Source organism: Callorhinchus milii, unplaced genomic scaffold, assembly GCF_018977255.1.
Source record: "Callorhinchus milii isolate IMCB2004 unplaced genomic scaffold, IMCB_Cmil_1.0 Scaffold22, whole genome shotgun sequence".
Taxonomy (NCBI): domain Eukaryota; kingdom Metazoa; phylum Chordata; class Chondrichthyes; order Chimaeriformes; family Callorhinchidae; genus Callorhinchus; species Callorhinchus milii.
Genome location: NW_024704763.1, coordinates 4383282 through 4410764, shown reverse-complemented (window position 1 = coordinate 4410764; position 27483 = coordinate 4383282). Strand labels below are relative to the sequence as shown.

The 27483-nt window shown below is 44.5% G+C and overlaps 1 protein-coding gene across 2 annotated transcripts; it reads left to right on the top strand.

Annotated features, from left to right (window-relative positions):
• The first annotated feature begins 1304 nt into the window (after positions 1 to 1304).
• On the top strand, positions 1305 to 22615 carry adamtsl5 (ADAMTS like 5). Of its 2 annotated transcripts, none has more exons than XM_007908630.2 (14): positions 1305 to 1574; positions 2566 to 2642; positions 5912 to 5984; positions 8096 to 8232; positions 8667 to 8727; positions 9203 to 9314; positions 9946 to 10073; positions 11610 to 11733; positions 12670 to 12753; positions 15247 to 15410; positions 17102 to 17270; positions 17609 to 17701; positions 20578 to 20649; positions 21892 to 22615. In XM_007908630.2, exons 2-14 carry the CDS (start codon positions 2623 to 2625, stop codon positions 22224 to 22226), a joined length of 1572 nt encoding a protein of 523 aa, XP_007906821.1. In that variant the 5' UTR covers positions 1305 to 1574; positions 2566 to 2622; the 3' UTR covers positions 22227 to 22615. The 2 variants fall into 2 exon arrangements, with proteins under 2 accessions (XP_007906821.1, XP_042199057.1); XM_042343123.1 differs by lacking the exon at positions 1305 to 1574 and adding an exon at positions 2003 to 2025.
• Positions 22616 to 27483: the final 4868 nt, after the last annotated feature.

Sequence of the window (27483 nt, the reverse complement as noted above, 5' to 3'; positions counted from 1 at the left end):
GATGAAGTGAATGACTAATTTTATTTGGAGGATTGTATATACATAAACACTCATATATACCTTCCAGCAGAGAATAAAAGAAAAGGATTACAGTACTTGGATTTCTTTGGGGTTTTTTTAGTTTGTTTTTACCAGTGTGGTTAGCACCATACCATAATTATATCATCTGAAATTTCCCTTCAGGAAATCCTAGCTGTCATTTAAGAAAGCCCCTAAATGCGCTTTAAGTATTAAATCCATGGTGTCGTCCCCATCTAAATTGCAATTTGTGGGATTGTAGACACAATACCTTCAAAAGAATTACAACACTTGTAATGTGAGCCAGGCAGCATCCAGCATTTAAAAAAAATGTCATCTCTTGGGAATTTATATAACCTCGTAAGCAGACACTCAGCGGAGAATGGAGACCTATCAGTCTGCGCTGAATTCAAACACAAGGACCCAAATCTGCTACTTGGACTCGCTGTAGTGTGTTCATAAATTCCTGTTATCCCTATTTTTGTTTTTACATTGCACTGACCGACAACTGAAACATATGGAATAATGATGATAATTGTATCTAGAAGTACTTAATTGTATGCAGTACAAGTGATTAACTGTTATTTAGACATCCAGAGGATTGGGATGAACGCCATCATCATTCATTTCAATGAATGATCTGCCGCCAAGTTCGTAGTGCCGAGGAAGTTATTGATGTCCGACACTGTTACACTGAACTCATCTGCCACAGAAAATAAAAAAAAATCATTGTAAGAAAAGCAACACAGGGTGTAACAGGACTTTGTGAACACCCTGTACACAGAGCCACTGGATTTGGTCCATTGCACAACAACTCTGTGTCACTGGAATTCTAGAAACACAGAAGTGTCTTAGCTCAGAATGAGGCCATTGATTCCCATCGAGTACTTGTGTGTTATTATCTCCTCTGCTGGTGATCCAGACTGGATTTGGTCAAGTCCTCCCTCAGGACCTGCCTCCCCGAGCCCAGCCAGTGGGGCAGACTGGCAATGCCCAGGGGAGCGGCGCTGCCATTGGCTGAGCGCGGCTGAAGGTGTATCAAAGTGGTTTGTAATTCCCCCCAAAAAAAGCCATTCACAAAAAAAAAATCCACACACACTACACACTGCACACACACTGACTCCCATCTCACAGCCACCTCCACTGGAGACACTCACTCACTCACTCACACTCACTCACTCACTCACTGGAGGTTGCAGAGGGATCTGTTTACCTGGGGGTGGGCAGGAAATGTGCACCTGACTCCAAGCCCGGGGTGGGGGGGGGGGTGGGAGGGGGGTTAGGGGGAGGAGGAGGAGGAGGGGAAATCAAAAAAAAATGCAGGAAGCATTTGCAAACTTTTGATATAAATCAGAGAGAGAAAATAATATCCGCGATGAGCGTCGGCACCAATGAGATGAGGCACTGTGGTGTTTGAAGGTTGGTTCACATGGACCTGTGAACTGACTGAAGCTGAGAGAGAGGGAGAGAGAGAGAGGGAGAGGGAGAGAGAGGAGGGGCTGTGAGCTATCTCACCCACCTTTAACCCTCACCGAGGGAGCCTTGCGAATGGACAGGTGAGACCCAGAGGCGTCCGATCACTCCGGAGGTGAGACCAGTCCAGGAAGAGAGATGCACAGACAGACAGTCACACACACACACACACACACAGAGAGAGAGAGAGGGAGAGAGAGGAGAGAGGAGAGAGAGAGAGAGAGAGGAGTTAACAAGAATAGAGAGAGAGAGAGAGGACATCTGGATACCAGGAGCTGAGAGAAGAGACTGAGTGTGTTCAGCAACAGGGCTCCAGCACACCATCTGCACTGACAGGAGAGAAAAGGGGGCAACACTCTCCACTCTCAGCTGGACTTTGTTTTGTTTTTTTTTGGGGGGGGGGGTGTGGTGGGGGGGAAACCTGATGTAAACAAAACGTTTATTGCAAAGTTATCTCTCTCTCCCCCCCCCCCCCCACCCCCCAACCCACCCACCCACAAGTGAGAGGGACTTTGCACAGCAGAGGAATTCCTGGTGCGGTTTATATATATATTATATGTATATATATGTGTGTGTGTGTGTGTGTGTGTGTGTACTCTGTCTGTACCTACCTGGCGGCTGTGTGTTTGTGTGGTTTCCTTCGGCACTTTTCCCCTTCTCGCTCTGTCGTGTCCTTTGGTCTTTTTGAGGATGTCCCTGAACTAATAAAAAGGGGATCGATGGGCACGTGTCAGATACCTGTCTGATCTGATCTGATCTGATCTGATCTGCCCTCCCCCCAGGAGAGCCCCCCCCCACCCCCCCCCCCGCAGGTTACTTTGGTTTAGTGCAGTTTATTGCTTTTCTGCGTGGTTCGTTTTTTTTTGTGGGGGTGTGGGGGGGTGTGGGGGGAGAAATGCAACGTTCCCCCGGATTCTGCGATGGGCATTGGCTCACATGGGTCTGGGGTCGTAGATTGTGGGCGATTGATCCCGGAGTGTTGTGTTAAATCGTTGCTGTGAGCTCTGGCTATCACCAGCTGCACTGTACTCTCTGTCTCTTCCTCGGATCCTACACATATTACTGTACTCGCAGTCACCAGAGGAGAGAAGGCGTTTCAGTGGAAGGATTTGGAGGTCTGACGCTGGGAGCATGTTTGTCCTCACCCGCAGGTAATGCACCTGTCTGGCTGTCTGTCTGTCTGTCTGTCTGTTCTGTCTGTGCCTGAACCACTGGGTGATATTAGGGTAAAATAGGCGAGCAGTGTACTCAGGTCTGGGTGGGTGGGTTGGGGTGAAGTGAGCTGCCAGAGTGGAGAGAGACAACACCTTTATGTGATTTATGATTGCAGATTTGTTCAGGCAAATGGTGCACTGGTTATTTTCTTTCGAGAGTGTGACTCACCCGAAAATAGGCTGCAATTTAAACTCCAAATGAGCCAGTCTGGCTGCTGAGAGGAGTGCTGACCTGCCTGACATGCATGGAGGAGGCTACACGTACAGATTTATCTGTTAGGTCCATTTTGTACAGTACACGTCTATTCGTGTTATAATGAACATTCCTTTCCGATGTATTTCATATGATGAAATTCCACTGTGTATGTTTCAACATGTTGAGTGAACCGAACTCTGATGGATCAGATCTTGCCCAACACGAGAGCTGTGCAATGCTGTAAATACTGCACCACATACTGTGTAGATCAGTGATGAGCGAGTTATTCCCTTTCCAATTGAGATACCAACCCAGTTATCACTGGCCCTCCCTATTCCATCCAAGTGATCATTCCTCTCAATGCGTAAGTCCTGCACAACCCCACTGTTATCAGCAGAAGAGGTGCCTTTGGTTTTGCATACCAGAATGTGGAATGTTTTGCCACAAGTCACGATAGAGGCCATAACATCTTAAAAGAATTTGGTCGCGTAAATATTTGATGGGAAAATGATAATGCTCACATTCGGTCCCAATGGCTTTCACATCCTGAGGATGTCCCAAAGCGCTTCGTGGTATATACTGTAAAAACAGGGTGGTTCAACCTTTTTGGGCTGCTGAGGGCTGGATGCTGGATTTGCTAAGTGTCCACTGGCTGGATAAGCAATATTTTTGTGTAGACCTTCCTTAAAGATAACCAGTAAGAATCATCCAGACATCCTGTGCTTTAAATTGTGTCATTGTTTTACTAAATTGTACTAAATTGCAGTTGCAATGCAAACTTTAATTAGGCAATGTAAAAATTCATACAAACCTTAAGACAGAACAGTCAGTGACAAGGTATCCATCTGTGTGTGTGTGTACCTATAATAATAATAGTCCTTGCATTTAATATAGTGCCTTATTATGTCTTCAAGCTGTCTCAAAGCGCTTCACAGAATATACTGTAAAGTCAATTGACTGTATATTTTTGTGGGCGAAACGTGGCAGCCAATTGCGGTTGTGGAACAGTTGTGGATTGAAGTGCATCTCTGTGTAACCGTGTGTGTATCTCTCTGTCTGCGTGTATCTCTGTATCTGTCCGTCTGTCTCTCTCGCTATGTTTGTGTGTCTCTATATCTCTCCCTCTTGGTGTGTGTGTCTTCTCTCTGTCTGCCTATGTATCTCTGTGTGTGTGTGTCTCTTTATCTCTCTCTCTGTCACTGCGTGTCTTTGTATCTCACTGTATCTGCGTGTGTCTCTCCTGCTACTGGTTTGAAAGTAATTGACGGGTTCTGCTGTTAAGTGGTGCATCGTGTTTTTCCCGCCGAGCCTGGGCTCCAGACACACAGGCCACCAATTTGACCACCCTGCTGTAAAATGGTGGGACTGTTAGTTTGTGGGTGAACGTGGCAAGCAAAGAGGGAGAAAATACTGGTACAATGATATGGGGAAAGAGCAGGGAATTGGGATTCCTTATCTACAGTTCATAATCTTAGTCTCAATGGACCATTTAGCCTCCTCCTGTGCTGTAACGTTTATAAGCTATGAAGCATGGGAACCAAGCCCAATACTGGCCACATACTCTGTGCTTTTGAGAAAGTCACTCAGCAGCAATCAGGAGTGGGAAATTGTGGCTGATTCTCCCCCCACCCCAAATCAGTGCTGCTAAAATACACTGTGACTCTGACCTCCATCAGCTAACTTGGCACGGACTGGGGATTGAACCTGTGACCATTTCAGGATCATAAAACACAGGGTCTCTGCACCGTGGCTTTGCCAACTGTGTCATGGGGTGGGGGGGCGGGGAACACAATCATACTCCAAATCTAGATTGTAATCAGGTCTGGACAATTTGTAAAATCTGCCTTGAATTCAGATTCTGTGCAAATTTACACGCATCCCCACACACAAATATTTATCTGCATGTCAATTCCAATTCCATTAAAACGTCCCAAGGCACTCGACAATCTGATGAATGAAAACAAATTTCATTCATATAGTGCCTTTCTAGTTAGGGAGATATCCCAAGGCACTGGGCAGTTTGCACCCAAGTTTATGACTCCAGTTTATACTGTCTGACTGGCTCCTGAGCTCACACATCTATGCAAACAATGAATAAAGTGAACCGTCAACAAATAAAATCTTTTGAAAATTAACCATGGCACTTGAGTACAAACACTTTGTACTTTGCAATCATTTCCCACTCTCCCATTACCACTCTTTACCCAGGAGAGTTTTAGACTTCAGTCCACCTGTCCAGTTAAAGTTTATTGGTTTATGGTCTCATCATTGAGTGTGGACAGGGTATTCAATCACGGGGAGCATCTAAGACCAGTCCAAGTCTGTCCTAGCCCAGTCTCCACACTCTCCAAATAGGAGCTCAAGAGCAGAAACTTTGCCACACAGGTATTTTACAGTAAATCCCGTGAGGCGTTTTGATACAGCCTCCTGAGATGAACAGCTCTGCATGTAAATGTAAGCCTTATTTAATATTTAACTTGGCTAATTTTAACCACAAAATACGCAGTCACACCAATTTACAGTATATCCTGTGATGTGCTTTGAGACACCTCAATGACGTGATAAGGCACTATATAATCAAATGGAAGGATTATTATTATTACCCTCCATAAACCCAGGGAGCACTGAGGCCATTAGTAGCCCCAGCGACTGCCCTGACTGAGATCATCCAATTCAGCACAAACAAGGAACCGGGGAAAATGGTGGTGGTGGGGCGGGGGCAGTTCTACTCCAGACAGTGTCTCCATCATCTGATTCATTGAAGAAAGAGTCCATTTCTGTTAGGTGTTGATTAGTTGTGACCATCCCTGTTTTCAAAGGAACAGTGTTGATTTAAAGCACTTTCAGATGTTCTCTTTAGTGAAAGGTGTTAATAAGTGGCTGCCTGTATTTTGGATCATCTGTATTATCGATGTCATAGCTTGACCTGACCCAGCAAAATGTCCACAGCACGTTGGGATGGAGAGGTGTGGCCAACATTAAAAGCTGTTCTGACGTTTTCTCTTTCTAGGGCTGTGTTTGGATGCCTAACCCTCACCTGCCTCACCCTTTTATCTCTTGCAATATGTCTGCTGGTTGGACATGTAAGTAGCAACTTTTATTTCCGAGCTTTAACTATTATACGGCTGACCTCAGACCATTTTATGGAACCAACACTCACATTTTTATTTTAGCCCTGAGGTTCCAGAGAAACTGCAGTCTCCCTGGGTTGACTGGTTTTAGTTGGTTTCAACATGTGTACTGCGACCCTGGATCAAACATACATAGGACACTGAATGAAACAGCTTCAATGTCATGAACAACTTTCTTACTCTAATTCTTCACTGAGCCACTAAACTTTTTTTTAATTGAAAAGAAACCAATTCTAAAACACTTTTAGTGGAGTAATTTATTAAGCAAGCCACGTTACAGAAATTGGGATGCCTGGATACTCTCATCGACCTGTGGGTACACCATTTTAACATCCGTAGTGGCGTTCTCACTTGTCAACGGAAATTTTAACGGGTTTCCTTATTGTTTTCAAATCCCTTTACTCCCTGGCACCTCCCTACCTCTCCGACCTCCTCACTCCCCAATCCACCACCAGCACCTCCACTCGATTAGCACTGGCCTCCTGCTTGTCCCTCACATCCTCTGCTTCACCATCGAAGGTCGCACATTCAGCCACTATGCCCTGAAACTCAGGAACACTCTCCCTCAATCCCGCCGCCTTGCCCCCTCTCTCCCTTTTTCATGCCCCGCCTGAAAACCTGCGTTTTTGACTGTGCCTACTCTCACCTCTCCCCCCGGTTCGGAGTCAGGCTCCGCCACTGTTAAGCATTCTGGGACACTACTCTGCGTGGAGGGCGTTATACATGTAAGTTGTTGTTGTTGTCAATCCATAGAATTGCTACAAAATATTTTTTCTGGGAGAATGGCTATCCTCGGCACCACGAGCTGTCCACCCCGGCTATCTTTTCACAACGGCAGGTCACAGCTGGACAGACCCAGCTTTCCCACAGGGGAAAAGGGAGAGAGATTTATGGGAACACTCGGGCTCCATCGCTGCTGCTCTCGTGCTCTACGGGGGCTGGCTAAGAGAAGGAGCATTGGCTGGAGGCTGGGAGCAGGACAGGGAATTGTGCCACATGGGGATAGGGGCGGAAGGAAGTCAAGTCAGAGAAGAAAACGAGAAGTAAAAACAGTCGGGACTCCTGCGTTTTCCAGATTTTTTTTTGGGTGCAGCAAATTGACCTTTACAGCCCTCCCCAGAGGTCTGGCTTCATCACTTTGGGATATATCTTTAATGCTTATTAATTAGCTGCGTCAGCAGCTTGTGGTGTCTGCTGCTTTGCAGGCAATGCTGCTTTTGCTGGCAGGAGTGCGAATCACATTAATGGTCTGAACATGCATCATTATCCCTTCATTGCAGTGGAATGATTCCCCGTGGGTGCTTCAGTTCTTAATGTGGAACAAAAAAACATTTAACCCAGCACAGATACCGACTAACCCAGTGCTGTCCGCGTTGCCTCCCTCTGACTTTGGCAGACTCGCGTAATCACTCCCAGCTCTGGTTTGCAGCAATTCACCATTCCTGCCCCTCTTTCTCTCTTTGTTCCAAAAAGGATTACACTCCCTTGCATGAAAATAACTCTCACCGCAACACTAATATAATCTCTTTTAACCCTCAGAATTGCCTGCAGGTTCAGAATAATGACTATCTTCCTGGGATGACTGTTTTTCACGTTTGAGGCTCACACACAAAGATTAGCTAATGGTGACAAACCTACTCTAATTTGATGACTAGCTTTCTGGCCTCAGCACAGCCTCTTCAGGGAAGACATTGGAATCAGAATCTGGAAAAAGTCTAAGCTGAGACTCGTGAGCCACATTAAATCGAGATCCCATCTACCTGTTCAGGTGGGCTTTAAAGATCCCGTGACACTATTGGAAAGAGAAGCGAGTTTCCCTTGCCATCTTCTCGGCCAGCAGATAAATTGATAATTCGCCTCATGGCTGTGTGTGACACACCTGGCCATCAAATACAGTCACTACGCTTGAGAGTAATGATATGAGAAGAGATGTATTGATGTGATGAGACAATTTATTGAAAAAAAAGCTTTATTTTACATGGCTTTATTTTACCTTTCGCACATATAAATTGATTCTCTCCCTCCTCTTTCTCTCTCTCTCTCTCTCTCTCTCTCTCTCTCAGAGCACTGACTGGTTGCCAGACAGATTCCGACGTCAGCTACGGTTTGCCAACGCGTGGAGCGAGTGGCAGAGCTGGTCCCCGTGCTCCAGGAGCTGTGGGGGAGGAGCAGCCACCAGGACTCGGAGTTGCATCATCAGGTACCAGCCTCGCATCCAGAAACCCCAAATCATTCATAGGCTTACTTTTCACCTGCAAAAACACACAGTCACTACACTTCACCACAAATCCTGTGAAGCACTTTGAGACGTTCTCCTGACCTGAAAGGTGCTATACCAAATGCAAGGGTTATTGTTTTTTTTATTCTTCAAACCTTAATCTTGCAGTATAATCATTCAAAAATGCTAAGAGTCCATCTTCCTTTGCAAGACAGTTCTCAATAAGAACTGCAGAAGAATGGCTATAGTGTCTTATTCAGGTCGTCGAGTCATCTCAAAATGACCAGCCTACATAAACACTGAATAAAAACAATGTTCAGTCAATGCTCTTGAAGCTAAAACCATGATACATTTTGTAGCCTTGAAGCTGTGTCACTTCAGAAATGAGCTTTCTAACTGGAATGTGTTTGTTTTAGGAACCCCATTGCAGAGACTTGTACTGGGACCCAGCGACAATATAAGATCTGCAGTACTGAGGTAACATTGCATTCCTCTCATCCTTCCAGGGAACTACTGTATTCAGTTGCTTGCTACCTGTTTTTGCCCTGACTTCACTTCATATTGTATGTTGGTGAGACTTATACCAACTAGGAATCCAGGCAGCCACATCCTGTCTCTGGGTTTCTGCGTGGATAATCCTGGGATTATCTGTTGGCTCCTCTACTCTTCAGTAGTGGGAGAAAGCAGAATACTCTGTTTTTCTATTTCTCTTGCACTCCAAAATCCACTCCTGGATTTAACTGGATCCCTGACAGGGATGTGTCTGTGCATGTGTGTGGCTAGGAGGAGGGTTATAGTGAGGGTTATAGTGTCTGTATGCGGGCAGGTGTGCTGGTGATGGTCAGGTATGTGTTTATTGGGGGTGGGGGTGTGGCTGACTGGGAAAGGAGTGGGTTATAGCATGTGTAGGCGGTATGCACCTTGTGTGTCACTAACTCTCTGTGTGCTACAGGACTGTCCCCATGGAGTGCTGGATTTCCGGGAGATGCAATGCACTGTGTACAATGGCCAGTCTGTGCTTAGAAACCAAGATATACATTTTGAATGGGTTCCTTTTTATGGAGGTAGGTGCCACTAGGGCCTGCCAGGTACCGGCTGAATGTATTCCGGGCTTGTCCCGAAGGCACTGAACTGTCTGCTGGGAGCAGGCATCTCTGCTGCCTCGTCATTGCAGTCCAGACAGTGAGTATCAGTAGAGTGTTCCTATCCAGAGCTTTAAACCTGTTCTCACTGACATCCACACACACAGGACTATTAAACATACATACAAACATACATGCATACATACACAAACCACACTCTCAGACACACCCACACCCCATGCACATAAGCGTATGTACACCATTGTACAAACGCATATGAACGCAGCACACATACCTCCACGCTCCATGCATATAGATAAACATATTCACCTCTGCCTGTGCACCCCCAGGCACATGCATAGAATGATGAAAAATCACCTCCAAACCATCACTTCTTATAACCACTCAAACTGCTCCCCTTTTACTGGCAGCACCAGTGCGTGATTCGATCTTTGCATGGCTGGATTCTCTCTGTAAGAGAGGATAAATCCATTGTGTGCTGTTGGGTATTTTGAGTGAATGAGAGGTAAATATTTCCACTGAAATCCCGGTCACAGTCTCTATGAGTGCTACTGTCTTGCTGGAGTAGTGAACATTGTTTTTTCTATTGCAGGTGTCAGCCCATGTGAGCTCAATTGTTTAGCAAAAGGTCAGAACTTTTACTACAGTTTTGGTCGAGTCCTGGATGGAACCGAATGCCATCCGGACTCGAAGGATGTCTGCATCAATGGAAAATGCCTGGTGAGTGCTGGTGTGAGGCAGGTGGAGGAAGTTAATTGCTATGTATTAGTGTGTGTCTGTCAAAAGGGTCACTTGGAATTTTCCCCCTCCATGTGATGATTATTATTATTATAACATGGACTCCAACTCCGGCCATTGATCCTATCCCCAGCAAAATAGAAGTGACATTATTGAAAGGCGTTAAAGTACTCATGATCAGAGCGAGTATTTCTGCGAGTGTGGAATTATTATAATAATAATACTTGGGCAATTGATAGCATCTTATCATATCATTGAGGCGTCTCAAAGCACGCCATTGAATATATTGTGAAGTGAATTCACTGTGTATTTTTGTAGGTGAAACTAAAATTGGGTTTCTTTGAACTTTGCTTCTTTGCACGATCCTGGCCATGAGCAGTGAAATCTTATATAGGGTGTGTGGTCATTAATACTCCACGGTATTTATTTATCAATTGAATGAATCAACTCGAAAATGGTTATCTGCATCATAACCAGAGAGAGAGAGTCTGTGCTGAAGGCCGAGGTCAGGGTCTCAGCATTCCTTCCTGGGATGGCCACAGGATTGACTCCAATGTCACAGTGACTCCATTAAGCTTACACCAGATGTGCTCTACGTGAGGACATGGGTTTGGACACAGCTGGGACGCAGAGTGGAAATTATTCACTGTGTTGTGCATTGTCAGCTTCACTTCATAATGGAGCACACAGAGTGTGCCTAGTGAGCCTATCTCAGTCAGGACACCAATTGGGCTGGAATTGGCCTCAGCAGCTATAATAATAATAATCCTTGCATTTGATATAGCGCTTTTCACGTCAGGAGGACGTCCCAAAGCGCTTTACAGAATATACTGTAAAATGAATTGACTGTATATTTGTGGGCGAACGCGGCAGCCAATTGTCCCACAAACAGTCGTAGATTGAAAATGACCAATTTATTATTTTTGGTTTTTAGAGGGATTATTATTAGGCGTGTGGAGTAAGGAAACTTGCCCAAGGTTTCGCCCTGCCTGGAAATGAACTCAGGTCTCTTGCAATAGGGAGAAAACCAGTCAGTGTTCCCTGCTTCTGAGACCTGAGATTCCTCACGATTTCGGCTTCGTGTTTGCGAATTTAAGTTCTTAGCAGAATTTTGTAAAACGGATACATTCAATCTTAATTTGGAATCCGGTTTCTTCTTGTGAACTGAGAAAAGGCAGCTTCAAATTAAACATTTTGCAATATTCTGCATTATCTTAAATGTAAGTCTTGAGGGAGAGGTTGCTATGGCTGCTGGAAGGAGTGCGCAAGTGTGTATGGCGACTATTGGGTGAGACCAGTATCGAGGCTCGGCAGTCGATACCCTGTCAATCCTCGACGCACACGAATAAAAGTCACTTGGAACGAGGTATTGGAGGGTGTTGTGGAGCAGCGCTACATGCACCAATGGGAGAGGAGGAGGAAAGAGAACCATGGACAGCAAAGAGGAATGAACTGATGCAGCGTAAATTGTGTTCTATTGACCCAGGGTTAAATTTGCCTTCTCTCCGTCCCTGACAGAAAATTGGCTGTGACCAGATTCTGGGCTCGGAGGAGAAGGAGGACGTGTGCCGGGTGTGTGGGGGCCACAACAACACATGCCAACACTACCACAGTATCTACGTGACCCAACTCCACAACCCTGGTGACTGCTCCGCCTGGTCCCTGGCTCAGGGATTGCTCCTTCGTGTCTATCTGTCTTTCGATCCACACAGTAAAATAACAGCATCGTGATCAGTGTGACTTTGTGTTATAGTACATTACATTGTATTTACCTGTAGCAATGGGCCGTCATTCCCGCTATCCTACCCTGAGCCCCTGAGTGGAATGCACATGTAGTTCATGACACACGCAAACATGCGTGTGTGGCATGTAGAGGTCTGCATTATTAGGGTTGGGTACTCATATCTTGAAATCCCATCCCTCTAACCCATGCCACCCCCCCAGCTCACAAATAAATTTCCTCCCCAGTACTACGGACCTGCAACCCCCGGTTTAGATATTGGAGAGGCTTTAAAATCGGGGGGGTGTCCATAGTGGTGCAGTGGGGGCAGTAATGGCGCTGGTGGTTGTCGTCGGGCTGTTGTTCCATCGATATAACTCCTGATCACCAGTTGTTTGTATCCTTGTATTGTGAAGTTCGGAAAGCAGATTCTCCGGGCTTGCAGTCAGTGTTGGGAGGGGGCAGGGTATTGGGGGGTGGTGGAAGATATTAAATCTGAACTTGATATTCCTCATCCACTGTCCACCCACCCCTCCCATCTAGGGCTATTAGATGGGGAATCATCTGGTAGCGATCAGGAGCAGGATCGCTGGCTGATTCTTTCGAACCCCCCCCCAAACCCACCATTCTAGAGGAACTGAGCCAAATTGTAGCCCCCTTACAATCTGTCAGGAGATCTCTGGGATCGTCAAACTCCAGATGGATTCTGAACTACACAGTTTAGTAATCCCCTGATTGGCACATTTACTCGTTGTAGCATTCAATCAATAATGACACTGCCTCTTGCATCCTTTTACAATGTTGGGCACTCTTCGATAATAAGTCACTGGCTGTAAGACTCTCTCCCCCTCTCTCTAGGCTCCTTTGGATACAATGAGGTAACAATGATCCCAGCTGGTGCTACGTACATCAAAGTGACTGACAACAGCAAGAATTATCTGGGTAAGAAATTATTTTACCTTGACTGTACGAATGATCTGCTGTTAGTTTGAGGATGAAAATATGTTATCTGAATTTTTTTTGGGGGGTGGGGTGTGTAGCTGGGTATCTGAGACACGTGGAAACCCATCATCATGCTTAACCCATCACCATCCAAACCAAAATGAGAATTCCATGCATCCCACCTAAACATGGAAATCCCAGAGATCAATTGTTGGATTGGAATGTGGGCTCTCTCCCTGGAGGGAAGCATTCTGCTTGCCTAATCCCGGAAAGTATTAGCCACAGGCTGGCAGGAGCCAAAGTTTGGGGGACTGCTGGAGTCTAACCAGCTAAAACCGTGTAGCTTGCCATTGATATTGCTATCTAGCAAGCTTTCCTGCTGCTTGTCCAGCTAGGACCACCCTCCCCGTTAGGGCTTTGGCTTACATGGTTAACAGCAGCTATCTAACAGTCCTGGAAGGATTCTCTGCCCCCAGTGACTGGTCTGCCCTTCCAGGTCCTGTTATCTGGATTTGGTCCCCAGAGTACTCCATTCTAATCCCTGGGAATTTCGTGTGGGAACCTCATTGCTGGGGTTTCATGAGCACACAGAGACAGGCGTGTAGAATGGGATATTTGGAGCTTTGGAGGAAAAAGAAAGGACAGTTGATAGGAGCAACAATCATTGTAGTCTCAATAAAATAGAGAAAGGAAAGATTGTGATGGAGAGAGCAAGGTCAGAGGCTACAGCTGTGAAAAGCATTGTGTATCAAGACAAGCCTTATCTTGTATCCTGTCCATAAGTGTGAGTGAGGGGGTGGGAAACTGGCATGAGTTTGTTCCACAAGGCTTGGAAGTAGGTCATGCATCCAAATGAATATTGTAGTAGGATGGAGGTTTATACTCTAAGCACAGTGAATTGGATGTGAAGAAAGCTCCCACTAGGATTATGATTTTGATACCCACTTCAGACATAGACATAGAACTTTATAAATACAAACCCATTGCCCTGGATAAACAGGGATCAGACTTGATGGTACAAGCCTCGATTGGCACATGGAAAATGTATCGAATGAAGGTTATATCCTATCCAACCAATAAGGACGATTTACCCTAAATAATTCTAATTCCAAGTAACAGCTTCACACGAGACTTGCACCCCCAAGGCTAAAGATCTTGGATTCCAGTCACTGCTGATTCCTGATTAACTTGTTGTTGCCTTCTCTTTGATGACAAGATCATATTTGGGGATTGTAGAGGGAAATGAAGGAAATTTATAGACCAGAACAAAACACCACTGTCTTGATCCAACTCGACTAAGATCTCCCTGCTTCCAGTGGATACCACTATTCCAATTATCAATTGCGTTTTTACACATGAGAGAAGGTGAACTGTACACAGTTAAACATACGGATGAAGGTTAGACGTCAGCCCCTATGCATACTTCCCTCCCCCAACTATGGACAAGTCTATAGCCATGATTAGATGTCAGTGTTATGTTCCCAGGTGTAACTTACCGTAACCCTTATCTTCAGACGCTCTGATTAATTGTCTGACCTGTCTCTGCAGGTACACACATTATTTGTAGCCGCTGTAGTAACTTAACAATGGGTAAAATCCCTTGGAGCTCTAAAACTACAGTGGGAAGCTAAGCTCTGATACCATCAATATGCAGATTTCTTCACTTGCCCAAAGATGAACTTGTCTCTCTGAGTGATAAACCTGATGGAGATATCTGCCTTTGTAATCAGAATGTTGCATCAGAATAATAATCCTAATCTGAGCTCACGATTTTTTGGTGAATGTTGCATGTTTATGAGGGCACCATCTACAACTGCATGCATTTACGCATGTAGTAACGTAAGGCATTTATTGTCCGAATCCACAGAAAGATTGCTGGTGAGGATATGATGTTGTAGCTTCTTACAGTGATAAGGAAATCAGATCAAAGATGTTCTATTTTTATAAGAACTCGTACTAATTCCCTGAAGGACTCACTGAGCAAAGTGTCCAGTGGCAAGGTTAGGCCTAGGTCTATGCTGAGTTAGCTCATCTCAGTTGGGGTAATAGTAATGGGACATGTAATCAGTTCCACCTATTGAAGAGAATTCTAAGACTACTAAATCCTTAGTTTCTGAACTGTGGAACAAAAGAAATTTATAGCACAAAAGAAGGCAATCCGACCCATTGTGCCTGTGTTGGTTCTTTGAAAAGAGCATTTTGGTTCTACATTCTCCTGCCCTTTTCCCATAATAACCTTTTATATTTATCTAATTCCCTCTTGAAAACTGGTGGTTAATGTGTGGGTAATGTGTCCTTAATCCAGTAAAGACTCTAAGCATGACCTGGGGGAACTCCGTGCTGAAAATAGATCATTCCCTTATTAAAAATTCCCATTGGAAATCGTTGGGTGTAAGGCCCAAGTGTTCTATTTATGCCATATTGCTATTTTAATGAGGAACAACTAGACATGCTTGTTTGTTGATTTGTTACCCCTTTTGGTTCATTCCATAGCACTGAGGAATGGAAGTTACAAATATGTCATCAATGGTGATTGGGTGATTAGCTGGCCGGGAACCTATCCAGTGGCAGGAACCAAAGTGCATTACAGACGATCCGCAGATAACAAGGAGAGTTTTGAAGCGATGGGCCCTACCAAAGAGGATTTGCATATAATGGTAATGATAAAACTATCAATAAATAAATATCCAAGTCAAGGGGCTCTAATGAACAACGTGATTCATTTAAGGAAGCTCTTTACTACAGTCCCAGCAGAAGTGATTGCAATAAGAGAAGCTGAAGTGGTCTCTGTCCATCCAATACTCTCCTCTATAATTTCCCCAAGTATTCATGAAACTCAGTGATTTTTAGCTCAAGATCACTGCTAGCAATTGCGTAATGACTTGGACCTGCGAAGTGTCATTTCTCTGTGAAACAAATGAACCTCAAAGTTAACTGGAGAAGAAAGAAATGTTTTTTAATCTCTAGAGTAGTGAATACGTGCCACACATGCCCAATAAAACCAGATGGTGCTGCATCATTTAACTCTCTCAAAACAGAACTGGACAATGCTTTGGTTGGGTGGCATTGGTGGAGAGTGAGATGGGTGCAAACTGTGACGAACAAATGTTCCATTGTTTCCGTGTTGTTGGCGGGTGGGGGGGTTGGGAAGGGCGAGCAGATTGTGTAATCTAGATGTGGGGATAGATGAATAGTCTGGTGTTTTGCTTGATTATCGTTGGTTGAGGACCATATCGTGCAAATGCATTACATGTTCTGCTACTGACTGAATTGTGATGTTTCTTTCCGCTTGTGGTTTCTTTGAACTCATAAGAGTAGGTAACACACTGTCCCTTCTCTCTATTTACACAATCCTTCATGTGTACCCTCCACTCTGTTTACCTATCCATCGCCTTCCGTTACATTTGCCCACCTCTTGTACAGTAAGTCCTGATTCACCTCAGACCCACTCTCAGGGAGCGAGTCTAGGATCTCAAGCAAACCAGTAAGGTAAATTTTCAGACACACTGCAGATGTGAGCTCTGGGTACAGTGCCAGAACATAGTTCACATTTGGATTAAAAATAGCTGGTGACAGATGCTCAGTAAAAAACCATAGTTTTCCAGCGAGGTGAGAGGCGAAACTCATATCCGTGCCAAGGCTTACGACCTTTCTATGACATGTTTATTGGACTGTGGGTTTTTATAAAACACTGCATTTCTGGAAGATGGAACAGTCTTTGAAGTTTTCTCACTGGCTCCCAATTCTTTTCCCCCCCCCACCCACCCCATTCCACGGGCTCTGACCATCCTCTGTGCATGAGCCCAGAGAGTGAATGGGATCAAGCTGTTCATCTAAGAAGCATCAGAGCCAAGCTCGAATGCAGGTTTCACCAGTGTTGTTATTATTATTAATGTCTGCACTCGAGTAAACTCCAGCAGAGGCTACGAGAAAGCAATCGGCAGTAGAAACCTAGTTTTTTTCTCTCTCTCTCTCCCTCCTGAAACAGAGGACAACAAGGCTAAGTACAATGCCCCAACTGCTACTATGGCTCAGATCAGCTGATTCAAACCCTGAACTCTCCTGCTCTGTATGACTAGTAGCAAACCAGTGGATTGGTGCATTTGCCCACTGTGCTGGACACGAGTGCAATGACCAAACTTACAAATTTCATGACAAATTTCAGACCATTGATTCCCTTAAAATGTAAAATGGTGCAGAATTTTGGAAAACTCCTAAATTCGGTTTCTCTTAAAGAGCCAGAAAACTGGGCTGAATGATGGGCTGAATGACTTTTTCTGTAAATTGCTATGGTTTGGGCAGACAGTCATGTAACCTCTTACTCTTTCTTTGTTAAATATTTGCACAGGTTCTGTTTACGGAAAACAGTTCCGGCATTGAGTATGAATATTGGCTTCCCAATGATCGTTACAACTTGTATCACCGCGACAGTAACTCCCTCCGCGAGCACCAGCGAGTGATCATTGACGCACCCCAGTCCTTTACGCATGCACCATGGAAACCATCAACCACAACAGGTGGGTCACCTAACCAACCCGTGATGGAAATTTAACCCTGATTCTTTCAGTTGCGGAACGCCAAGGGTAAAAGTTGCAGGTTGGAATGAGTTGGAGATGAAAAAGAATTCATGCCAAACAGTAATGCCAAGTCGTAGTAGTTGTGGTGCAGTTAGTGTTGGAGAAAGGGAGAGTTGATAGAGGAGAAAGTTCCATAATATTGAGGACCTTGGACAGAGTGAATTGGAGGAGAAAGTGTGATGGCTTTTGAGGTTGTGAGGAGAAGTGTGATTTTATGTTGATGTTTTGAGGTATTTTCAGCCCTAAGGGTGCTTCATTTTATTCTTTCCTCCCTACAGTACGGAGCCCCACTGTCCAGAACCGCTATGACCCAGGCTCTCGCCGGGAAGCCTGGCCACACGTGAATTACCTGCCAGAGGATCCCAAACCAGGTTAGTGCTCCCTGGCCCTAACCAACAACATTATTAGACAACAATCTTCCAGATTAACTGTTGATTCACCTCATGCCTTTTTTTGACACATGGTTCTCATGTCTACCTACAGAACAGCTGCTAGACTTTACTGTAATTAATACTTTTTACGGGGGGAAGTGGGGTGATACAGAACAAGGGGGCAGAATCTTAAAATTAGAGCTAGGCCATTTAGGAGTGGAATCGGGAAGCACTTTTTTTTCATACAAAGGGTAGTGGAAATCTGGAACTCTCGTCCCCTAATAGGCTGTGGATGCTGGATCCATTCAAGTTTTCAAGACTGAGGTCGATAGATTTTTGTTAGGTCAGGGTATCAAGGGATATGGAGCAAAGTTGGGTAAATGGAGCTGAGGTACAGCTCAGCCATGATCTAATAGAATGGTGGAATAGGCTTGAGGAGTTCTGGAACACTCTTCCTCTATCCCTCCGCCTTTCCCCTCCCTTCCCCATTTTCAGGTTGTGTCTGAAGTCCTTCCTATTCGACTGTGCCAACGGTCACCTTCCCTTCCCCCCGGCTTGGAGTCGTGCTCCGCCACTGTCAAGTGCTCTGGGATGATACCCTGCATGAGGGGCACTATGCAAGTTTTTGTTGAGTGGCCTACTCCTGTCCCTGCAGTGCAATGAGCTGCTACACATGAGAGGTGAGGGAGTGGATCTCAGGAGCCTTCTGCTGCGTGACGTCAGCCGCTTCTCCGATGGCCACTGGCCGAACGCCAGGCCTAATCCCCACACTAATCTGGTTCAAATGCTTATAAACCGAGAGGCCTCCACCATTAGTTTTGATGGAAAAGCAGAGAGGAGCAGCTCAGTGGTTGTGCCCTCAACCCTGGCAATAAAAGCTGGTTTGGGAGAATTAAACCTGTCAGTTTCATTTAAAGTTAATGACAGTGAAAAGACACTTTTGCTCCCTTTGTGAATTGTTCCATCCTACTGCTTCACCAGAAACAGGGGGCAAAGTCTACCCTGATACACTTAACTCCTACCTGCCTACAACCCACTCACAGAGACTAGGTCCTGTTTTCTGAATTCTCTCCCAAAATCCTTTCACCCTGTACCTTCTCGCCCCATCTTCAAGTTCCTTTTAAAATATAATCCTTATGACCGCGCCTTTGGTCAAAACACTTAAATGCTCCTTCCTCTCCTCACTGCTACCTGTGCTGCCGATCATGTTTGTGAAGCACTTTGTGATGTTTGCCCCATGTTAAAGGTTCTAAGCAAGCGCCAGTTGTTGTTGACTGCTTAAGCATGAAATTTCCGTATTCCGTGGCAAGGGACAACTGGTGACGTGCACCCTTCTCTGCGCCCTGTTTAAATGACCATTCTTTGTGTACAAGTCTTTCGCTTCCCGTGGTGCTTTTTTAAAAAAAAATCAAACAGCGTTTTCAGCGATTCTATTGAAAATTACACCTGCATGAATATCAGGTGAAGTCAGAACCCAGGTAAGCTGTAAGAGAATTGAGGTTACCTTCTATTCAGCAAGCATGGTATATGAATTGGATTTCTAATTTGATATTACTATATCTATATCCTTTGAATCTTACCTCTGGCTGTTTTATTCACTGCTGTAACTACCTTTAACTAGAAACGACTGTTTGTGGGACACTGCTGTGCGTAATTGGCCGCCGTGTTTTGCCCACAAAATTCGCAGCCAATTTTCTCTACAATATATTTTGTGAAACGCTTTGCGACGTCTCAACGACGTGATAAGGCACTATATGAAATGCAAGGATTATTATTATTACTGCAGGATCAGATTGGCTCCATGTTTAGGACCTAGCATTAATTTCCCAAAAGAGATATTTTCCCCTGTTCCCCAGGTGCTCTTAAAGAAATGCCAAATTAAAGCCATGAAACAATAATTACCCCACTTGTAAAACCAGCAAGTGGTCGTGCTTTTTTGTGTGGCTTCGCCTGAAAGTGTTTAGCTCCAACAGAGCAGCCTGACTGCAAAACGCTGAACATGCTTTGGCTCCGACACTGATAAATATTTGGCTTGATTTCCTACTCATACTTTCTCCTAATATGGTATTAAGTGTAAAAGAATGTAGCAATCTGCCAGAATCCATCTCACTCTTATTCACTTTCTTATTGTTTCTGTAATCAAACATGTTATTTCTTTAGCCGATTAATAAATCTGGACACGCGAACAGTTTTCACTGGTTCGTGAAACATCACTGTTTAATTTAATGCTACTGAGATACAAGAATTTGTTATTTCTGATTGCGTACATTAACATAGATAAAGTGATGTTGAGAGGCTCTGCAGAGAGGGATTGGAGACACAACAGAAGGCTCATTGCAAGCCTTCATCCACTGGGTGATGCTTCCTAATTCCACATACTCCATCTCACCTTTGAGATGTGGGTTTAAATCCAGAGAAGACCAGAAAAACCTTTCCATCTCTTTGCTTCAAGGGTCTGAGTCTGAGACGAGTTTCTCGCTGCACAAATCTTATTCTGATTTGTCGTCTAACTCAGTGAGACCAAAGGACTTGTGTTGGAAATTGGAAAAATGTCACATCAGTGCAAGTAAGCAATGCTTGGTAACACACTGTAGAGGGTTGTTTACTCTGTATCTTACCTATGAACTAGAAGCATTAGATGGGACAGTTTAAAGCAAAAAAAAATTCAGTATGTAACCCACGCTGGTGTTGACATCTATGATCATTTCACTATGTGTCTGAATGTGAATTCAATATGTTGGACAGCACAGATATCTGCCTCGTTCCTCCCCTCCCCACCCCTTTCCAGGTACCTCCGCTCATCAGAGGTACCTCGTCCGTTCAATCTCCTGCTCCAGAACCCTTGAATGTGATTATTTTCTGTCCCTATCTTTTAGATAACTGTGGCAAGTGTAGGAAAGTGCGAGGCAAGTCCAATCGTCTCCGGCAATTCTGTGCAAAAGATTTTGGTAAGTACGCAAATGGAAGATATCCATTCCCTTCAGTCTGATTTCCCTTTTTGGATCTCGCCTGCTGCGTCCGTTTTGGTCGAGCTTTGAAATATTCAGCAGTAAGCCAGAAATTACTGGCTCATCAGGAGTAGAAGGGCACCTTCTTCAGGAGACACCTTCAAGTGCCTGGGCTTGAGGGGTTGAGGGTTGGGGTTTGGGTTTGAGGAGGCTTTACACAGGGTAGATTCATTTCAGGAGTGTGCTTATTTGTCAGGAGAATTCTCAATGATAGAAATAGAAAAAGATCTTGTTCAGTCCTGGGAAGACATTGTTTTTGTGCCCTGCAGTCAGGTAGAGAGGAAAATCTTGTCTTATTTTGTGAGAATAAGGCTTGGCTTGGAACGCACAACATCTGAGAGAACAATTGAGTAAAAATTAATGTATTCATTCGTGTAGGTGTTCTGTTCGACCCTGAGCTGTCCTTTCTTCCCCACATCCGCGCCACAACTGGCACCGCCTTCCACCACCTCCAGAACATCGCCAGACTACGGCACTACCTCACCCCTCACGCTGCTGAAACACTGGTCCACGCCTTTATCACCTCAAGGCTGGACCCCGGCACCTCCCTCCACAAGCTGCAGATCATTCAGAACTCTGCAGCTCGTGTACTGTCCCACACCAGGCTTCGCGACCACATCACTCCCACCCTCGCTCGCCTCCACTGGCTCCCCATCCCCCAGAGGATCGAATTCAAGATCCTCATCCTCACCTACAAGGCCATTCACGGCCTTGCTCCCTCCTACCTCTCTGACCTACTATCCCCCTACTTACCTGCCCGTACCCTCCGTTCCTCTGGCTCCAGTCTGCTCCACACCCCCCGCCCTAACCACCCTACCATCTGGAACTCCATCCCCCAGTGCCTTCACCTTGCTTCCTCCCTTTCCTCCTTCAAGGCCGGTCTCAAAACCTTTCTCTTCAACCGTGCCTTCACCTCCCCTCTCGACTCTCTACCACCTCCTCCCTTCCCACCCCTCACCCTGACCATTTCCCCCCTGCTCGGATCCCGACCCAACTGTCCAACACCTTGGGACGACCTCCCGACGTGAAAGGCGCTCTATAAATGCAATCTTGTCGTTGTTGTAAGGAAGCTGTAAACCTTGACCCAGTAAGAATCGATGTTTGAATTAGATTTAGCCTGTGCAACTTCCTGTTCACACATTTGAACTGAGCGTGGCTGAATGATGTGTATCCGTGTCTCAGTGTTCCGCGGCAGGATTATTGGTAAGCGAGCCATTGGGATGGAGACCCGCTACGATATTCAAGTGCTGACGAACTACAAGAACAACTTCTCCATCCTGAGGAGGGAATATCTGTGGGTGCCCAACATCTGCGACTGCCCCGAACTCCTGGAGAAACAGGAATACATAATAATGGCCCGGAGGCACGTGAACTATGAGCGGACTCTCAACAGGATACTGCTGGAGACAGACAGTTTCGTCCGTCTGTACAGGTCCAAAGAGGAAAAGCTGCTGAAGGGCCTGGGCAAGGAGTGCAAGAAGTTTTATAGCCAGCGTAAGGGAGAGGCAGACAGATAGTCAACAAGCCAATCTGCTACAGTCCACAGAGGTGTAAAGTCATCTTGCCCCCAACTGAATGACTCTTCTGTTTCCGTGTAAACTCAAAGCAGAAAAAAATGTCCATTTTATTTCAGTTGTTTCCGAGAAACTGATGCTGATTTTTTTTACTCATTCGCAGTATGTGGGCAACTCTGGCGGGGTCAGCATTTTTTGCCCTGAGAAGGTGGTGGCCCTTCGCTTTCATGTTTGTTAAAGGTCTGCAGCACCTTGAGGCATCTATGCACGTTAGAGCAAGTGTGGAAACGGTCTTAGGTGATTTTCACTCTGGGTCTCTGTTCACAGTTTCACTAAGGCAGGTAGTGTGACTCCAACAACAACAACTTGGATTTATGTAGCTCCCTCCACGCCGGACTGCGTCTCAGAGCGCTTTACAGTAACGGATCCCGGGACTGAGGTGGGGGGAGGTGACCAAAGGCGCGGTCGAAAAGAAAGGTCATTCAGCAGAGACCTGAAAATAGGAAGGGAGGGAACGAGGTGAAGGGAGTGAGGAAGGCAGTTCCAGAGCCTCGGGGCATAGTGACTGAAGGCACGGCCGCCGAGGGTGGATTTTTAACCACGACTTAAAAACCTAGGTCTCAAATCTGATACTCCCATGGTTACTAATACCCAGTGGCACTAATTGTCCAGGCTCATTTGTTTTAAAAACATTTTAAAATCCCATCGTCCCATGATGACAGGTGATCACAACTCTGCATGTGTGTAACTTGGTGTGAGATCAGTGTGTGCACACTGTGTGCAACTCGGTGTAAAACTGGTCCCGACAATGAAGAGGTTCCAAGACGTGGAGTTTGCCCTTTGCTGCTCTGCTGGCAATGGGCATAGCTTAAAAGAGCTTTCTCCTTTGAACAAAGCAAGCTTGTGATCTGCGTCCCTCCAGCTAGTGCCCTGGGATGGGGTCAGGGTAGTCAGCTCACCAGTTCTAGATTTTGCTCGGATCCTCTGCCTGAAAAAGCTAAAGCACTGTAAGTTCAGGAAATGTTGCTTCATTCCTGCTGAGTTATTTTTCTGTCTTCCTGTACTGAGGGAAATCACAAAGGCATGGGGCAGCAACGTGTCACTGAGATGGGGAAATAGTGACCACAAGCATTTGGAGAAACAATTTTCAGTGTTGCGTGAGCCAGCCACCAGACGGTGCATTTGAGAAATCTAGCAAATTAGGGGAGGCCACCACCACAAGGACATCGCCATCTCTGATTAGCCTCCTAGTGCTTGAGACATCTAGAAGACGTGAAAGCTCTATATCAAATGCAAGGATTATTATTATTATTATTGGCCTAGTCGAGGGCATTCTTTGCACTGAAGAGAGGAGATGGCTATAAAGCCATAAAATGGAACAAAGGATAGAACGGTCAGGCCACTGCCAGACTGGAGATGAATAAGAAAACACCTGAGACAGTCTTTACTCTGGAGGTATCTGCTGGCCATTCCTTACCTGGGAACGTGGGGAGTCTGTTAATCTGTTCACTAACCCCAGACCTAGGTTTGAAGATGCAAAGACAATACCCTAGACTGGGGTTGCAATTGTGCCTCTATTATTGCATCCTCTTAATATGTTTCAAGAAAATTCTCATCATGACTAATTGTTCGAACAAACTGTATGCAGTTTGACCAAAGACTATAAATTAAAGGTAACATTTTTTTTCCCCCAAGTCAGTAACATTGCAACTAAACACTCCGTGTTGTGTAAATAGGGCTTCTTTAAACCAGGACTAACCTCGCTATTATGGATGATAGGATATTTTTTAATCTTTGAGCAGAAAAATTGTTTTTTAAATGGAAAATAGCTTAAAAATATAAAACCGAAATATATCACAATTAGCCCAACTTCCACATCAAGCAATTTACATAGTTTTGTATTTCACCCATACTATACACAATATATATATTTGTATAAATGACTATAAATAATTGAAATTATATCAAGAGTATTTATTGGAGAACAAACTTTATTTGATTAATTGATTAAATGGTATTGCCTTCCAGTTGAGATAAAGCCTCTTTATGTGGTGTGAATGAATAGGTAAGTGTTGGATACATGATGGATCAGAGGTTTTAGGCTGAATTAAGACAGGAAAGTGTAAATTACAAGTGCCTAAACGGTAACGTTCTGAATGTTATTATTTCTGTAAACCTGGTAACTTTAACTTTGCTGATAAAAGCCAAAGCTCTGAAGTGGGATTTAGATTGTTCTGTTTCATTTGGAGGAGAACATGTTTGTTAAGACAGCAATCGGAAAGAGTTGTGGGAGATTCATTTATATTTTACGAATGGATGATTCTGGAGAAAGGGAAAAACAGGTTTTTTTAAAAAACCTTTTTTATAGGGTCTGCAGATTTCCTGATTCCTCTATTAAAGTCACAAATGAAAGAGCAACTATTTGTGGTTTCAATCTCATTCTTTAGTTAATACCACAAACTGTGCTGCTTGTGTATTTATCTGTATGTATGTAGTTTGTGTGTATGCATGTTGTGGGTGAATGCATTTCTAATTGACTGTGTGAGCAGATTGTAGATCAGGAAGCCACACAAATTGTCGCTTGCAAACAGTGGGAAAACGATTCAAATGTCAGGACAGCTCTTACTGTATATTAACCACACACCATTAAAAGAGGCAAATAAAATGCAATCGAAAATAACATTTATTTCTGTGCACCACTTTCTCATTGTTCCCATGTTCCTCCCTTCTATTTTGGATTATCTATGATGTTACAGATTGCTATCATGTGCCACTGTTCCATTCCTTCTAACCTATTTATTTTTAACAGGCGGCTGTTAAAGAGTCAGTGTATATACTGTACTTGGTATTTTTGGCTGCAGCAGCTTCCTTGGTCCTGACTGATGGAGCTGTGTTCTGTACATCTTTCAAATTAAGACTGAATTTAAGAGTTCTGCGTGATTTTTTAAATTTTAAAGACAAAATGATCTTACACACTAGACTAGATGGAATTTTCAAGAGTCGGGAATCGCGAAGCTCAGATGAATATAACTATGCCCCAACTTTGTTTATACTGCCAGCTGTTTATATTGAGTAAAATGTTGAAATTCCACTGCAGAAGTTCAACACTTAAGTGACATGTTGGCAGAAGAGAAGAGTCAGGAAAGCGAGATCAGATGGATATAGACAGCACAGACTCAATAAGCCAAAAGGTGTACTTCTGTCCTGTCAAATTTCACGATTCTACGATTGAGGAAAAAGAGCTCCACAGACTAGAGTGGAGTCCTGTAGCTCAGTGGTTAGAGCACTCGCTTTGCAAGTGAGAGACCTGAGTTCAATTCCAGGCAGAGGGCGAAACCTTGGGCAAGTTTCCTTACTCCACACGCCTAATAATAATCCCTCCAAAAAACCAAAAACAATAATAAATTGGTCATTTTCAATCTACGACTGTTTGTGGGACATTGCTGTGTGCAATTGGCTGCCACGTTCGCCCACAAATATACAGTCAATTCACTTTACAGTGTGTTCTGTGAAGCGCTTTGGGACGTCCTCCCGACGTGAAAAGCGCTACATCAAATGCAAGGATTATTATTATTATATAGAGGTACTGAGAGAGCAAGTTGAGTAATGTCCTTGTCTCAGCATATTGCATATGAACTGTTGGGTGATGATAGGTTGAATGATCTCTCGTTCCAAACTTCTAATGTTTTTAAGCATCCAGTGAGGAAATGCAATCCCATTGCAAGAACAAAAAGAGCGAGTCCCTCTAATTCATTAACCCCCCACAGAGCAGCAGCAGGATAAGCAAAGCCTGGGGATTGGCAGCCACAAGGAAAATGTCCTGTGGGACATCTGCAGAAAAAGAAATAAAAGTTTTCAAAGGCTATTAAAGTTCCTGGTTTACTTCATTTTTCCTTTGGAGAAAATTGCGCAATTTGTGCACGGGAGCAAATGGAAACAGGAGCCAGAGGTGGTGGGGTTCAGGGGGGGCCTCAATGTTTGAACAAAATATACATCTTTTACTGAAGTAAATGCATTTCTATCTTAGTGGAGTTAGTTTCAGCTGGTGTTATTTCTGTCCTCGTTTTTTTTTCTGCCATCTCACTTTCACCTACCTATGTTTTAGCCAATTTAATCCATTGACCCAACCATGTAGGTACATTTCTTCTCATTGCTTAGTTGAGGGAGCCAGTGCTTTCTGAGTCTAACCCACACTGGGGTTGATAGGAACTGCTGTCTCCTGGCTTTGGTTGAACTGATCTGAGAGACTTGTTGCATCTCCCCACAGCACCCACCAGACATTCTCTTCAGCTCACTATAAATTTGGTTTAAGGGGCCGCTCTTATCTCTGAGGTCCAAGCTGGCACCGTTGTTTGTATTCTGTTGGTTTGTTTCCAAGTGTTTCTTCAGCAAAACTCTTTATTTAGACCTGGTTATTTTCAAAATGTGAAACAATCCTTCCGCCCTGATGGCCAGTTGCTGGGAACCATTCCTGTCACAGAGCAGCTGGGCCCTATTTCAGAAATCTGTGTCAGGGTGGACTCCACGGGCACTGAGCAGCCTTGCACAAGTTTCCATTCCTCCTGTGAGAGCCTGGCAGTGAGCGACCATAATTCAGGCAGGTATTCATCTATAGGAACATCACAGGATCCAGCCTTATCACAGAGGATTTTATTTACATTGTGCTATTTTGGACTTACACAAAGTCACTCCCCACTCCCACCATCCTCTATACAGTAAAACTCACTGATAAAACAGTTAAAAGTCTGATCTGTATAAATCGTATAATCACCCAAGTCATACATCTGCCCAAGTCCCCTTCAAGAGTTTATATTCTATGCAAGTCTGACAACTCAAAACTTTGCACAAGTCATATTAAATGTGTGGTCCCAACACCACAATTTCCATTTAACATTTTTTTTTAAAATTGTGTCCTAATGGGGTATAGTTTCTGGTGTTTCTTAACAGATTCCTGAACAGGATGCAATCTTCAGCACATTCCAGGTTTGGAAAATTCATTGATTACACATTTCTTATTAAGATGTACTGCAGATTCCACCCAATATATTTTGAATGTTTTATCCACATTGCAAAAGTGGATCATATGTAGATAAAATGCAAAGATTATTTATATTTGGAGTCCTGCAGGTTAGTGGTTAGAACACTCGCCTCACAAGCAGGAGGACCGGAATTTGATTCCCGGGCAGGGTAAAACTTTGGGAAAGTTTCCTTACTCCACACGCGTCTGTTTACCTAACATTTAAGTAGGAAGTCGATTGGC

Coding starts and splice junctions, on each gene's coding strand:
- adamtsl5 (XM_007908630.2), top strand. CDS start 2,623: ATGTTTGTCCTCACCCGCAG. Junction 5,985..8,095: donor TATGTCTGCTGGTTGGACAT/GTAAGTAGCAAC, acceptor TCTCTCTCTCAG/AGCACTGACTGGTTGCCAGA. Junction 15,411..17,101: donor AAGAGGATTTGCATATAATG/GTAATGATAAAA, acceptor ATATTTGCACAG/GTTCTGTTTACGGAAAACAG.